At 42.5% G+C, this 14,783-nt stretch overlaps 4 protein-coding genes across 4 annotated transcripts; 1 reads left to right on the top strand and 3 right to left on the bottom strand.

Moving 5' to 3' along the window:
• Positions 1–1,087: 1,087 nt before the first annotated feature.
• On the bottom strand, positions 1,088–1,703 carry BDB00DRAFT_880550 (uncharacterized protein; the record flags this gene model as incomplete). The annotated part of the gene is made up of 3 exons (XM_053128008.1): positions 1,088–1,248; positions 1,328–1,474; positions 1,574–1,703. 3 exons carry the CDS (start codon positions 1,701–1,703, stop codon positions 1,088–1,090), a joined length of 438 nt encoding a protein of 145 aa, XP_052972135.1.
• A 65-nt stretch (positions 1,704–1,768) lies between these two features.
• BDB00DRAFT_943881 (uncharacterized protein) lies at positions 1,769–2,810 on the bottom strand (the record flags this gene model as incomplete). The annotated part of the gene is given in 4 exon segments (XM_053129472.1): positions 1,769–1,898; positions 1,911–2,016; positions 2,422–2,574; positions 2,637–2,810. The coding sequence occupies 4 exon segments, from the start codon at positions 2,808–2,810 to the stop codon at positions 1,876–1,878; spliced, it is 456 nt and encodes a 151-aa protein (XP_052972134.1). The 3' UTR covers positions 1,769–1,875.
• A 1,222-nt stretch (positions 2,811–4,032) lies between these two features.
• On the top strand, positions 4,033–4,535 carry BDB00DRAFT_880549 (uncharacterized protein; the record flags this gene model as incomplete). Its single annotated transcript, XM_053128007.1, has 2 exons — positions 4,033–4,063; positions 4,147–4,535. The coding sequence occupies 2 exons, from the start codon at positions 4,033–4,035 to the stop codon at positions 4,533–4,535; spliced, it is 420 nt and encodes a 139-aa protein (XP_052972133.1).
• A 6,787-nt stretch (positions 4,536–11,322) lies between these two features.
• Positions 11,323–11,603, bottom strand: BDB00DRAFT_865121 (uncharacterized protein). The gene has a single exon (XM_053126176.1). It carries the CDS (start codon positions 11,546–11,548, stop codon positions 11,387–11,389), a length of 162 nt encoding a protein of 53 aa, XP_052972132.1. The 5' UTR covers positions 11,549–11,603; the 3' UTR covers positions 11,323–11,386.
• Between the last annotated feature and the right edge of the window lie 3,180 nt (positions 11,604–14,783).

Raw genomic sequence — 14,783 nt, 5'->3', positions numbered from 1 at the left:
TTATCATTTGTCGCTGGTCTCTGTTCAGCTCCTGGGCTCTACCATCTGCCGCCTTTCGTTTTCTTAGTGACAAAGACAATGTTGCTGCCCGTGCGTCGCTTGCCTGACGCTCCTTGAGCCAGTCTATGCGAACCTGTCGTGCAAACAAATCCTTGTGACGATCATTCCTTTCCTGTATCTCTCTTTCAAGGGGAGACTAATTTCTCTTTGACGTTAATCGAGGCGTATCTGTATTATACCGCAGAACAATAAAGTGAGCACTTACTAGAGTGCGCTGTGGCACGTCATTGTTATTCTGTCTGACTGGAGCTGGCTATGTAAGAAAAAAAGTTAGGATTTATTTGTAGGACATTACTATTCAACAGGATGTAATACATACTGGCTGCCATCTTTTAAAAATAGAGGTGCTATACCCCTTGCCGTCAAAGACCTCGCTAACCTCTCTAATAACATCTGCGATATCTGTAAGATAATTAGTTTCGTACAGAATGTTTGTTTTACACTGGTGCTTTTTTAAAACATGAAAACGTACCACGGTTGTCTAATGCCCATCTCAGTGCAGCACAAAGGTCGAGTTCACGTTCATCAGACATGAGTATGGATACAGGGTGTTGGAGAAAAAATAAAGTAATAAAATCACTTGTTTCCAGCAGAGCTTATATATAGAGCGAGACCTTTTTTTTTCAGGGCATACACCGATTGGTATATAGCTCTATTGGGCGCGCAATGACATGGAAAACGCTTTTGGAAGGACGTAGTACAAGGGCATTACCTTAAAAAAAAGGTTTTTTAAAGCAGGTGACTTTCAGTATTTTACTTTAGCTCAGGTAAAAGTGTGCCAGTATACTTTTGGTATGTCTTGTTTAATGGTACTTTTGCAGTTTATAGTGCGACTGCGCTGTTGTGAAATAAGTGGTTGACTGTAAGACATGACACACAAAATTCCTTTGCTCGATCAGTGTAAAGTATATCCCACAATGAACTCTTTTTTAATATATCAGCATACTGTGAGCCAATAAATATCAAAACCAAAAAGTGTTTTTTTGAAAAAGGAATTTTATTTAACAAAAAAAGCAAACAAAACCGATCAGCGGCGACCGGCAAAAGGACACAACGAGATAAATGGATCCTCCTCGTCTTCGTCTTCGTCCTCCTCGTCTTCGTCTTCGTCTTCGTCTTCACTGTCGTCGATGCAGACGGCGCGTATTCCCGTCTCTACGTAGAGCTTAGCCAGTTTTGCCTGGAGCTCTTTAAAAGAAAAAGCAACTAGGAGTTAGAACAAAATGACAAGGCTGCAGACTAATAGTGTGTTAAAATGACAGTATACCTTCGCTGAGACGGGCATTTATGTAAGCAGCGGCAATCCGCTGCTCGCGCTCCGACAGTGCATCAAAGGCTTTCCAAAAGCCCCTGGATATTTCCCAGGCCAAAGCAGTGCTGGTGTTGGTGACAGGCGAGGGTCGGACAGTGCTGCCTATATATTTTAGAGGCAATACAGCACAGGGTGATTGATTAGTATGCATCTTTATAACATGTGAAAGTATAACATAAATCATATCAAACAAAAACATACCACATAGGCGGACATGAATAAAAATACCCAATGGATTAAAATCGTCTTTACGTAGTGAGGAAAGTTGGATCCAGAGCTCACGAGCGATAGCGCGGCTGATAGAGAAGTGGCAAGTGGTGGTGTTGTGCATTTGTCAAGTGTAGAGTGAGAATGATTTGAAAAGAACACAGTCTTGAAACTTCCTTTATATATATAATGCTCTACTGCTGTACAGTATTGTACTACTTAATGTATTGTAGTAAGGGGGGAAAATCATCTAAATGGTACTACCCACGCAATCAGTCAATTACAAGGACAATAGTTTATTTCCAGCCAAGGATGTTTGCTATAAACATACGTAATTGCATCTCTAATACTTTTAGCTGTAGGCTGCCTCGAGTAACATTCTTGGCAGTTGATCCAGTAGGAGGTATTCTGAACGAATTAAACTCAGATACAGTCAACTACAGATAGAATGAATATACAATGGTGGCTCGAGTTTCAATAAAACGGGATATAGGCACCTTGCTCAGTTTCCAAGTACTGAATGAGTTGTGGAACAACAGCTCGGTACGGGAGGACTTGTGGATCAAATACAGTAGACGCTCGCCCCCCTTTAGAGTATTTTTGAGGCTTCGTAATGATACATTGTACGTTTGTTGGCCTAACACTAAAGTTAGCAGTATTCAAGAAACAGTTTACCAAATCAAACAATCAGAACAAATAATACCTTTGATAATGTGTTTGAGACCATTTCGAGCAGCGAGGCGGTGGTACATATACAGCCATACAGTAGCAATATTGGCTATGATGCGAATTGCTTCGTCCGAGTGACGTTTAGCATTTGTTTGAAATGCATATATATATACCCATGCATCTATGTTGTAGTGTTGAAGGTGCAAGTCCTGTAGTGTCGGCAAACATATTTCTGGCACTAGCTCCACTATTCTGTCGGCTAGATTCTCTTTGTGATGTATGTTGTCATGTATAGGCGGAAACGCAAAGTCGGCGTTGGAGATGCCCTACAGATATTGGTTGCATATCCGTTAGCACTTGACTTTTACACTGATAACATCAATTTTACATTGTATCTTTCACCGTTCTCAGAATTAAAAGAATCGCCGATATGGGCGAAATCATCCGCGCGTCTATCATTCGAGCTGTTTTGCTTAATTGTAATCATATCAGTAAGTGAGTTGCTAAAAGCCGTGGCATTGTTGTTATTCTTTGATACCTGCTGACGTTGGAAGAGTGACATAGTGGAGAAAATAAAAGGAGTTGCGGCTGAATGAGAAAGAGTGGATTATTGCAATAATAATTGCAGTGGGGTAATTACTTTATAGTCGACGGCTGCATCGATGTTATATCGATCAATGATACATCATTATCTTATTTACATAAAAAAGGGGCACGGGGGATTAGACGTCTTCACTCAAAGATTGCAACACATGTTCTGATTTAAAAACTGTTATGTGTAACTTGTAGACGCTGTCATTGGGAGTTCCCAGTTTTTCATGTATATAGGTACTTTTGCTATCTAATAGCTGATGGACTCATGTAGCCAAAAGGAAAAGGCATCCTCTTTCAATTGTAAAAAGACGTACTACACTCAGCTACTCGGTAGGTAGATGGGAAAAACATTGCGACGGTCTGAAGGCTGCAACAGATGAAACTGAAAGATCAGAAGAAATGTTGTAAAAACAAGAACATGTTGATACAGCTTTGTGTGATATTTGGAAAATGTTGGCTTGTACAAAAGGTGCTCTGCATGGTAACACTGATGTAAGTGTTGAGGAACAACTCAAGGATGCACCAGATCAGAGAGGAACATGAAAATAAAAGTCATATTGGAAAGAGCAAGTGTCTAGGCACAACTCACATTAAGAAAAAGAACCGGATTCATCAGAGAAATCTAAGAACAGAGTGTTCCAAAAGAAATATGTCAGGATGGGGGCAATGCACAAGCAGTAGAGAAAACCGTGTATCGAACAGCAAGAAGAAAATATCCCTGGTAGATCCTTGGTACAACTTTAATGTCTTAAAGAGCTAGGCAGGAGTAATGACGATAGATTACGTCTCAAAAAGCAACAGTAAGGTACCATTTAACAACTTATCTGGTATGACAAAGACAGTTGCCATGCTGTGCTACTACATACCAATTTAAGCTGGGGGGTACCAACAATTCATGTGGTAAGCAAGTTCCAGACATGATGGGTGTACAAGAAAATGGAAGCATGATATAACGATGTCAGGTACGAAGAAGAGCAGTGCGCAACAGTAAGTACGATTGCTAAATTTCCCGGGAACTGTCTTGTCAAGTGTACAAAGGGAACTGATCCAATTACTCGAAAATGCCGTGTAAGAAACCAGAGTGAGACTCTAGTATAAAAGAACAAAATTTTTTGAAGCTGGAAGCCATCAATTCACAACACACATACACCAGCTCTCCTCTCCTCTCTCTCTCTCCTCTCTTGTCAGCCATGTCTACTATGTCAACCACCACAACCAACAGTATTGACGTCTCGGGGTGCTATTTCTCCACTGGCCTTCCCCCGTCCCGCGCCCTGGAAAGCAGACACAAGCACAACGCCAAGAACAAGCATGGCAAAATTTCCGAGGTGTCCAGCAGCATCTGGTCCAAGCCGCTAAGGAAGCCCAGGGCAAGAGGGCTTACTTTGACCTTGTTAAGGCCCAGAAGGCACACACCTGGACCGGCGCCTACCAACCACGCCCGAAGCCTGGTCAAGCCTTCCACCACTGCCGCAAGCACCAATATGGGTGGAACAAGTCGCGCCCCATCGACTGCCGGTTTGCAACTCTGGACGAGAGTACAGGCGCCATCCGTTTTGACGGCGATGCGGCCATCGCAGAGCGCGACCGCGTCCACGACGCATATGTGCAGCTTAGTGCTGCATATGCCTGGGATAAGGACGGCGTTTCCTGGCCGGACGTTATAAGAATGAGTTTCCTTTGCTCGATATGAGTAATAAAAAAATTTAAAAAAAATACTACTAGTATCTGTTCATTGTGTATATATGTTTATTTGTATTGGTGGGAGGTGGGGTGTTATTCTTGGGTATTCTGTATGAAAAAAAGGCTGGGTGGGATGCTTGAATAGAAAGCAGGTGGTTGTGTGTAAAAAGGTCATGATGGGCGAGGTAAAGGCAGTAGACAGTCAATTTCGTGGTGGCTCATATAAAAAGATGCTTGGTTCTATTTTTCGCCTTTCTCTTTTACTCAAAATTCCCAGGTCTACTTTATAACTCTTTTTGATACTTGACACAACACTATCCGACAAGCGATTGGAAACCAGTAAACCGTTTGTAAGCAAGGATTCAACGTCCGTCGTAAAAAGGCATGCACTCATTTTCTTTTCAGTGACTGTAGCAGTAAGAACGAGGGCCAATGGATCGGGTGAGGCCACAGCACGACGGCGACAATGCGTTCAACAACTGGATGGCATCACACTCGTGGTATAAATAAACCAGCATCTAACTCTTCCACTCGAATTTGTTCTCGATCGGCATTAGCAAACAATTGGCAAGCTCATTCAATGATCATAAACCTATGTCGGACACATCTAAGCAGGGAAAAGTGAAATGACAGTGACCAAACAGTGACCAAAACTTTATTTGACTAGATTTTTCCCAAAAGGAAACAGTGGTGGGGGGGAGCATTTGCAAGAAGGGGGGAAGGCGATGACCAGAAGACTAGAGGGAAGGCCTGGTGGTGACCGAGGGAGGCGATGACCAGAGCGAGACTAGGGATGACCAGTGGGTGAGCGTGACCAAATCCAAGGGTGCACGATGACCAGAGGCGATGACCAAAATTTTCTAAAAAGGGATTAGCAAAGAAGTATCGATGACAAGCTCAGATGAAAAAAAAAACGATGGCAAGGCAGAGGCAGAAGGAACGTGGGAAAACGGCAAGGCAAGGCGAAAAGGGGCGACCGATAAGCACCGCGTTTGGTAAAGCCGAAGGTGCAGCGCTCCCCAAAGAAAATTTTTTTTTACGAAAGGTCTCTTCTGCATCTCTTTCGCTCTTTCACTTTTTATTACTTCTTTTTGCTCTACTTGTTTTTTTTATTACGTACTGCTCGCCGCCATTCCAACACTGGAACTGCTCATGCCATCTGCACATGCTCCATCGAATCCAGCTTTGCCGCATCTCACGTTCCTTTCAGTCACCACTCGAGCAACACTTGTCCTATACGCTTTCTTTATTCTCAACACTCGAATATTACGCATCTCGCACTTTTTTTTCAACACCTTTGAACGGCCCTCAAATGAATTGCATCTCTGACAACGGCCTGGTCTCTGTCCTTCATTTTTGCTATGATCTTATGATCCCAGGACCAAGCTCTTTATTTCTGTGTTGCTAACGTCAACTCTGTCCGGCGTCGTTTTCTTCTTTGCTTGGCCCTCATCAGGTACTTTGAACATTTTCTACAAAATTCAGCACTGGAATGGCTATTGTATTTTACGTATATGATACTAAAGAGCACATAGTCTTTGTCTCAGTGGATTCTTTGTTCCTACTGTGGATGGACTCGGCCACTTTTTTATTGTGTTTTCCTTTGTAGTAACAACTGCCGCAGCATTGTTATTGACGAGAGCAGCAACATACATCAGCAGCAACAGCAGCACTCTAGCAACAAACTTTACAACAAACGGACGCAACATCTCTGCCGTTACAACTAATTGGAATAATGAAATTGCCAGTTGAATGACCTGCGAGTATCTCAGCGTGACAATAACACAAGCACAGTAAAACTTGCAGCAGTCCGCGAAGTTAAGGCCGGTTTTCTTCTTTTGACCGTAAGTGTCTATTCTTTTTAATTAGGCAAACTGGCAAAAAAAAGCAGCTATTCGCACACGGCTATATATCACCATTGAGTACTCCAATTAACGTTCCGTTTACTGTGACAGAAAAAAAATAAAGGACGGGCTGACAAACGCGACGATACGGGTCCGGTGTCTCTAGCAACTCTTATCCACGAGCACGAGCAGCAATGGTACACGTGTATTATATAGTGGATCATCTATATACGCCAAATTCAGCTAAAAAGTTGCGATTCACACACGACGATATCTCACCATCGAATAATATAAATAACCATTGGTTTACAGCGGCTGGATAAGGACGTGCGGACAAAGGCGACGATGGCAGTTTGGTGTTTCTAGCACGTCATGTCAACGAGCAACAGAGGTGAAAGGAGTGTGCGGATTATTTTTAGAGGAAGAGCGGCTTCAAGCAAATGAGTACTAGTACAAGGATCCAGGCATGGTGGTATCTCATTATTACACAGGTGAGGAAGAGAAGGATACCAAGGATATAAAGATAGCAAAGCTGGTTCCTTTTTTTATTGCGGTGTGGAAGTGGTGGTTATCTTCAGGTAAGGAAACAATAGCATTTTTTGAGTGTATAGTATTAGCATGCTTTAATAAACTGGTATTTCATGAAATGAGATTCTGTTGTCGTGTGAAATACAAAAGAGCTCCATGTGCTTTAAGCTTAAAAACGCATTAGTAAATGTGGCATCTGCGGTTCTGATGCATGTTCGTATATGAAAATCCAATCAGTGGAAGCTGCTGAGGGGTATACCTACAGTCTATACAGCTTTCTGCTGTAATTTGTCTTTGGACTCAAAGACGCTGTTTGATTGCAACGTAAGAGACACTGGATTGCCCAGAGAATTAAACCTGCAAACTGAAAAGAGAGCATCAGCATCAATACGTCGTCGTTGGAGCTTGTAGTTGTGAGTTCAGATGCTTGTGAAAAAAAAACAGGAACAGCAGCATTTCCGCAGTTACGTAGGCTTCTTGCTTACACACACAGTTGCAACCGCTTTGTTCAAGCGATCCAACAGATCTTACTGCTGCGTTGGCCAGATGTCCAGCAGCTACGTTACTGATGAACATAGGACATTGTGGGGCATTAAGGCACTCGATAGGCTGAAAAGAAGGGCGTGTAAGCGCAACGGGTTTAGGGGCCTGGCAGCGAACGCCAGTGAGCGAGCAGGTTTAGTCGAACGCGCAAGTCCTGGTCCGGGTTTACTAAGGTTTCGGGTTTAGAGTTTCCAATTGATGAGCTTGGATGTATATGGGACTCTCTTCTTCTTCTTCTCCACCACCGCTTATTTTGGATTGTTTTATTTGTTGGCTATTTTATATACTTCTTGGATGCTGTATGTATTTGTACGTGTATTTGAGAGATAATTAACGTATATCGGACACATTTTAGCAGATGAAAGTAAAATGGCAGTGATCGAAAATATGTTGTAAAAGAAGTGTTGATTACAAGCGCAAACGGATGGGAAAGGCAGAAGGAACGTGAGGAAACGAAAAGGTGATAGCATCTATGATAAGTGCCGCGTTTGGGAAAGCCGAAGGTACAGCGCTCCCCAAAGAAAATTTTTTACGAAAGGAAGCTTCTGCATCTCTTTCACTCCTTTACTTACTGCTCGCCGCCATTCCAACACTCGACTTGCTCAATTGCAAACTCGCACACGCTCCATTGAATTCAGCTTTGCCGCTTGTCACGTTCCTTTTAATCACCATTCGAACAACACTCGTCCTATATTTTTTTTCAACTTCATCACTCGAGCAACACCCTCATCTTGCACGCTTTCTTCTCAACACTCATACTACGCATTTCGCTTTCAGTAACAGTTGCACTATAGCAACAAGCATTACAACAAACGGACGCTACATCTTCGCCATTAAAGCTTTTGGAAAAGCCATTTGCCAGTTGAATGACTTGTCATATCTCAGCAGGACAGCAATACGAGCATAGCAAAACCTGCAGCAGTCTGCACAGTAACGGCCGGCTTTCTTCTTTACGTTATGCGAGAACGCAAACAACGCAATGGCAACGTCGAGTCTATGTCATAAGTATTTCTACAAGGAGCAACAGTCATGGCGGTAGGTGTTTACTTTCTTATTTGGCAAACTGGCAAAGAAAAAAAGCAATAAGCAGCCATTCCCATCTGTGCAGTATCTCACCATCCAGTACTCCAAACAACGTTCTGTTTACAGTAGCAGGATGAGGACGAGCAGACGAACGTGACGCTGGTGGTTTGGTGTCTCTACCATATCATGTCAACGAGCAGCAGCCTCAAACGGTACGCGTGCATTTTACTGTGGAACATATATATATACACCAAAGTCAGCCAAAAAGGGGCGATTCGCGCACGGCGATATCTCACCATCCAGTACTCCAAATAACGAGCCGCTTAGTTTGCCAGAATAAGGACGAGCAAACGGACGTGACGCTGGTGGTCTGATGTCTCTACCATATCACGTCAACGAGCAACAGCCAGGAACGGTACGCGTGTATTATACTGTGGATCATATATATATATACACCAAAGTCAGCTAAAAATAGGACCGATTTCCGCACGGCCATATCTCGCCATCCAATACTCCAAATAACGAATCGTTTAGTGCAGTAGAATGAGGACGAGCTGACGGACGTGACGATGCTGATCTGGTGTTTCTACCACGTCTTGTCGATGAGCAACTGCGGTAAAAAGAGCGTGTGGATTATTATAGATCAAGAGCGGCCTGAAGCAAATCATTAGTACTACAAGGATCCGAAATGGCAATATCTCATTGTTATATAGATGCGGATGGGAAGCATATAATGGAGATAATGGCAGTAAAGCTATCCTTCGAGGGCTCTGTGGAAAGCAACGGCGATATGCAGGTAAGGAAGCAATAACAGTTTTTGAGTGTATAGTATTATTAGCATGCTGTAATAAATTGCTTTTTTTTTTGAAATGAGATTCTGTTGTCGTGTGATATAAAAAACCGCACCATATGCTTTAAGCTTGAAAATACATTAATAAATGGGGCATCTGCGGTTCTGGTGCATGTTCGTATATGAAAATCCAATGCGTGGAAGCTGCTGAGGGGTATATCTGCATCTATACAGCTTTGCTGCTACTGGCAGCTGGATAAATAGTGCTCCCGGTCTGTCCGCCACATTTAATTGGTCAAATAGTCCGTAACGTACGGACAATTTAGCGGCACTCGTACCCACAGCACTCGAACACATGTAAAAACTTTGACGAACGAACATATAACACACGTTTTACTATAATTCCTCGGTGACATTCCAATTACTGGTGAAAACCATTGTTTGCTGACATTAGTAACGCCAGTGCACGTACATACGAACTCGTTAGAGTACATTCTATACCAGCCGATACATTTTTTAATCATTTAAAGAAAAGAAGAGATACACAGCACCGTTGGAACAAAAACGGTATCCAGCGTTATTTTAACACTATTTCTTTAATTATGACGTTGCTGCACTTTTATAAAGATACAAGCAAAGATGTATATATCATTGAATTGCACTGAACAGCAACAGCAAGCATTTTCGCTGATATACAGGCTTCTTGCTTATACAGACACCGAGGCAAATGCTTTTATTCAAGCGATCCGCCTAATCTTACTGCATTGGCATGAATTCAAGCAGCTACGTTACTGATGAACATAGGACATCGTGGGGCATTAAGGCACTCGATAGGTTGAAAAGAAGGGTATTAAGCGCAACGGGTTTAGGGGCCTGGCAGCGAACGCCAGTGAGCGAGCAGGTTTAGTCGAACGCGCAAGTCCTGGTCCGGGTTTACTAAGGTTCCGGGTTTAGAGTTTCCAATTGATGAGCTTGGATGTATATGGGACTCTCTTCTTCTTCTCCACCACCGCTTATTTTGGATTGTCTTATTTGTTGGCTATTTTATATACTTCTTGAGTGCTGATGTATGTGTACCTGTATTCGAGAGATATAAACGTATATCGGACACGCTTTAGCAAAGGAAAGTGAATGGCAGTGAACAATATTATGCTGTAAAAGAAGTGTTGATGACAAGCACAAACGGATGGGAAAGGCAGAAGGAACGTGAAGAAACGAAAAGGTGATAGCATCTATGATAAGTGCCGCGTTTGGGAAAGCCGAAGGTACAGCGCTCCCCAAAGAAAATTTTTTACGAAAGGAAGCTTCTACATCTCTTTCACTCCTTCACTTTTTTTTTTACTTACTGCTCGCCGCCATTCCAACACTCGACTTGCTCAATTGCAAACTCGCACACGCTCCAATGAATTCAGCTTTGCCGCATCTCACGTTCCTTTCAGTCACCACTCGAGCAACACTTGTCCTATACGCTTTCTTTATTCTCAACACTCGAATATTACGCATCTCGCACTTTTTTTTTCAACACCTTTGAACGGCCCTCAAATGAATTGCATCTCTGACAACGGCCTGGTCTCTGTCCTTCATTTTGCTATGATCTTATGATCCCAGGACCAAGCTCTTTATTTCTGTGTTACTAACGTCAACTCTGTCCGGCGTCGTTTTCTTCTTTGCTTGGCCCTCATCAGGTACTTTGAACATTTTCTACAAAATTCAGCACTGGAATGGCTATTGTATTTTACGTATATGATACTAAAGAGCACATAGTCTTTGTCTCAGTGGATTCTTTGTTCCTACTGTGGATGGACTCGGCCACTTTTTTATTGTGTTTTCCTTTGTAGTAACAACTGCCGCAGCATTGTTATTGACGAGAGCAGCAACATACATCAGCAGCAACAGCAGCACTCTAGCAACAAACTTTACAACAAACGGACGCAACATCTCTGCGTTACAACTAATTGGAATAATGAAATTGCCAGTTGAATGACCTGCGAGTATCTCAGCGTGACAATAACACAAGCACAGTAAAACTTGCAGCAGTCCGCGAAGTTAAGGCAGGTTTTCTTCTTTAAACCGTAAGTGTCTATTCTTTTTAATTAGGCAAACTGGCAAAAAAAAGCAGCTATTCGCACACGGCTATATATCACCATTGAGTACTCCAATTAACGTTCCGTTTACTGTGACAGAAAAAAAATAAGGATGGGCTGACAAACGCGACGATACGGGTCCGGTGTCTCTAGCAACTCTTATCCACGAGCACGAGCAGCAATGGTACACGGATATTATATAGTGGATCATCTATATACGCCAAATTCAGCTAAAAAGTTGCTATTCACACACGACGATATCTCACCATCGAATAATATAAATAACCATTGGTTTACAGCGGCTGGATAAGGACGTGCGGACAAAGGCGACGATGGCAGTTTGGTGTTTCTAGCACGTCATGTCAACGAGCAACAGAGGTGAAAGGAGTGTGCGGATTATTTTTAGAGGAAGAGCGGCTTCAAGCAAATGAGTACTAGTACAAGGATCCAGGCATGGTGGTATCTCATTATTACACAGGTGAGGAAGAGAAGGATACCAAGGATATAAAGATAGCAAAGCTGGTTCCTTCTTTTATTGCGGTGTGGAAGTGGTGGTTATCTTCAGGTAAGGAAACAATAGCATTTTTGACTATATAGTATTAGCATGCTTTAATAAACTAGTATTTCATGAAATGTGATTCTGTTGTCGTTTGATATGCAAAAACAGCTCCATATGCTTCAAGCTTGAAAATACATTAGCAAATGTGGTATCTGCGGTTCTGTTGCATATTAGTATATGAAACTTCACTTAGTGGAAGCTGATGAGTGAAATATCCGCTGTTGCTATAATGATGAAGGAGATACTATAGAATAAAAATGACCGGTCTGTGTATTTCCTGACTAAGAGACACTGCATTTCCCCAGTTGAGAGTGGAATCATTGAAAAGAGAACATCAGCATCAAGTTGTATAGAATACGTCGTCGTTAGAGCTTGTAGTTGTGAGTTCAGATGCTTGTGAAAAAAAAACAGGAACAGCAGCATTTCCGCAGTTACGTAGGCTTCTTGCTTACACACACAGTTGCAACCGCTTTGTTCAAGCGATCCAACAGATCTTACTGCTGCATTGGCCAGATGTCCAGCAGCTACGTTACTGATGAACATAGGACATTGTGGGGCATTAAGGCACTCGATAGGCTGAAAAGAAGGGCGTGTAAGCGCAACGGGTTTAGGGGCCTGGCAGCGAACGCCAGTGAGCGAGCAGGTTTAGTCGAACGCGCAAGTCCTGGTCCGGGTTTACTAAGGTTTCGGGTTTAGAGTTTCCAATTGATGAGCTTGGATGTATATGGGACTCTCTTCTTCTTCTCCACCACCTCTTATTTTGGATTGTTTTATTTGTTGGCTATTTTATATACTTCTTGGATGCTGTATGTATTTGTACGTATATTTGACAGATCATAAACTTATATCGGACACATTTTAGCAGATGAAAGTAAAATGGCAGTGATCGAAAATATGTTGTAAAAGAAGTGTTGATTACAAGCGCAAACGGATGGGAAAGGCAGAAGGAACGTGAGGAAACGAAAAGGTGATAGCATCTATGATAAGTGCCGCGTTTGGGAAAGCCGAAGGTACAGCGCTCCCCAAAGAAAATTTTTTACGAAAGGAAGCTTCTACATCTCTTTCACTCCTTTACTTACTGCTCGCCGCCATTCCAACACTCGACTTGCTCAATTGCAAACTCGCACACGCTCCATTGAATTCAGCTTTGCCGCTTGTCACGTTCCTTTTAATCACCATTCGAACAACACTCGTCCTATATTTTTTTTCAACTTCATCACTCGAGCAACACCCTCATCTTGCACGCTTTCTTCTCAACACTCATACTACGCATTTCGCTTTCAGTAACAGTTGCACTATAGCAACAAGCATTACAACAAACGGACGCTACATCTTCGCCATTAAAGCTTTTGGAAAAGCCATTTGCCAGTTGAATGACTTGTCATATCTCAGCAGGACAGCAATACGAGCATAGCAAAACCTGCAGCAGTCTGCACAGTAACGGCCGGCTTTCTTCTTTACGTTATGCGAGAACGCAAACAACGCAATGGCAACGTCGAGTCTATGTCATAAGTATTTCTACAAGGAGCAACAGTCATGGCGGTAGGTGTTTACTTTCTTATTTGGCAAACTGGCAAAGAAAAAAAGCAATAAGCAGCCATTCCCATCTGTGCAGTATCTCACCATCCAGTACTCCAAACAACGTTCTGTTTACAGTAGCAGGATAAGGACGAGCAGACGAACGTGACGCTGGTGGTTTGGTGTCTCTACCATACCATGTCGACAAGCAACAGCCCGAAACGGTACGCGTGCACTTATAGTGGATCATATATATATACACCAAAGTCAGCCAAAAAGGGGCGATTCGCGCACGACGATATCTCACCATCCAGTACTCCAAATAACGAACTGTTTACTGCAGTAGAATGAGAACGAGCTGACGAACGTGACTCTGGTGGTCTGGTGTCTGTACCATACCATGTCGACGAACAACAGCGGTGAAAAGAACGTGCGGATTATATGTAAGAGGTGCTTCAAACAAATCATTAGTACTACAAGGATCCGAAATGGCAATATCTCATTGTTATATAGATGCGGATGGGAAGCATATAATGGAGATAATGGCAGTAAAGCTATCCTTCGAGGGCTCTGTGGAAAGCAACGGCGATATGCAGGTAAGGAAGCAATAACAGTTTTTGAGTGTATAGTATTATTAGCATGCTGTAATAAATTGTTTTTTTTTTGAAGTGAGATTCTGTTGTCGTGTGATATAAAAAACCGCACCATATGCTTTAAGCTTGAAAATACATTAATAAATGGGGCATCTGCGGTTCTGGTGCATGTTCGTATATGAAAATCCAATCAGTGGAAGCTGCTGAGGGGTATATCTGCATCTATACAGCTTTGCTGCTACGGGTGGCTGGATAAATAGTGTTCCCGGTCTTTCCGCCACATTTAATTGGTCAAATAGTCCGTAACGTACGGACAATTTAGCGGCACTCGTACCCACAGCACTCGAACACATGTAAAAACTTTGACGAACGAACATATAACACACGTTTTACTATAATTCCTCGGTGACATTCCAATTACTGGTGAAAACCATTGTTTGCTGACATTAGTAACGCCAGTGCACGTACATACGAACTCGTTAGAGTACATTCTATACCAGCCGATACATTTTTTAATCATTTAAAGAAAAGAAGAGATACACAGCACCGTTGGAACGAAAACGGTATCCAGCGTTATTTTAACACTATTTCTTTAATTATGACGTTGCTGCACTTTTATAAAGATACAAGCAAAGATGTATATATCATTGAATTGCATTGAACAGCAACAGCAAGCATTTTCGCTGATATACAGGCTTCTTGCTTATACAGATACCGAGGCAAATGCTTTTATTCAAGCGATCCAACACATCTTACTGCATTGTCATGGATTCAAG

This window comes from Zychaea mexicana (assembly GCF_025766255.1).
Source record: "Zychaea mexicana strain RSA 1403 chromosome Unknown BDB00scaffold_274, whole genome shotgun sequence".
NCBI lineage: Eukaryota > Fungi > Mucoromycota > Mucoromycetes > Mucorales > Lichtheimiaceae > Zychaea > Zychaea mexicana.
The sequence above is the reverse complement of the archived record's forward strand: the minus strand, read 5'-3'. Positions and strand labels throughout refer to the sequence as shown.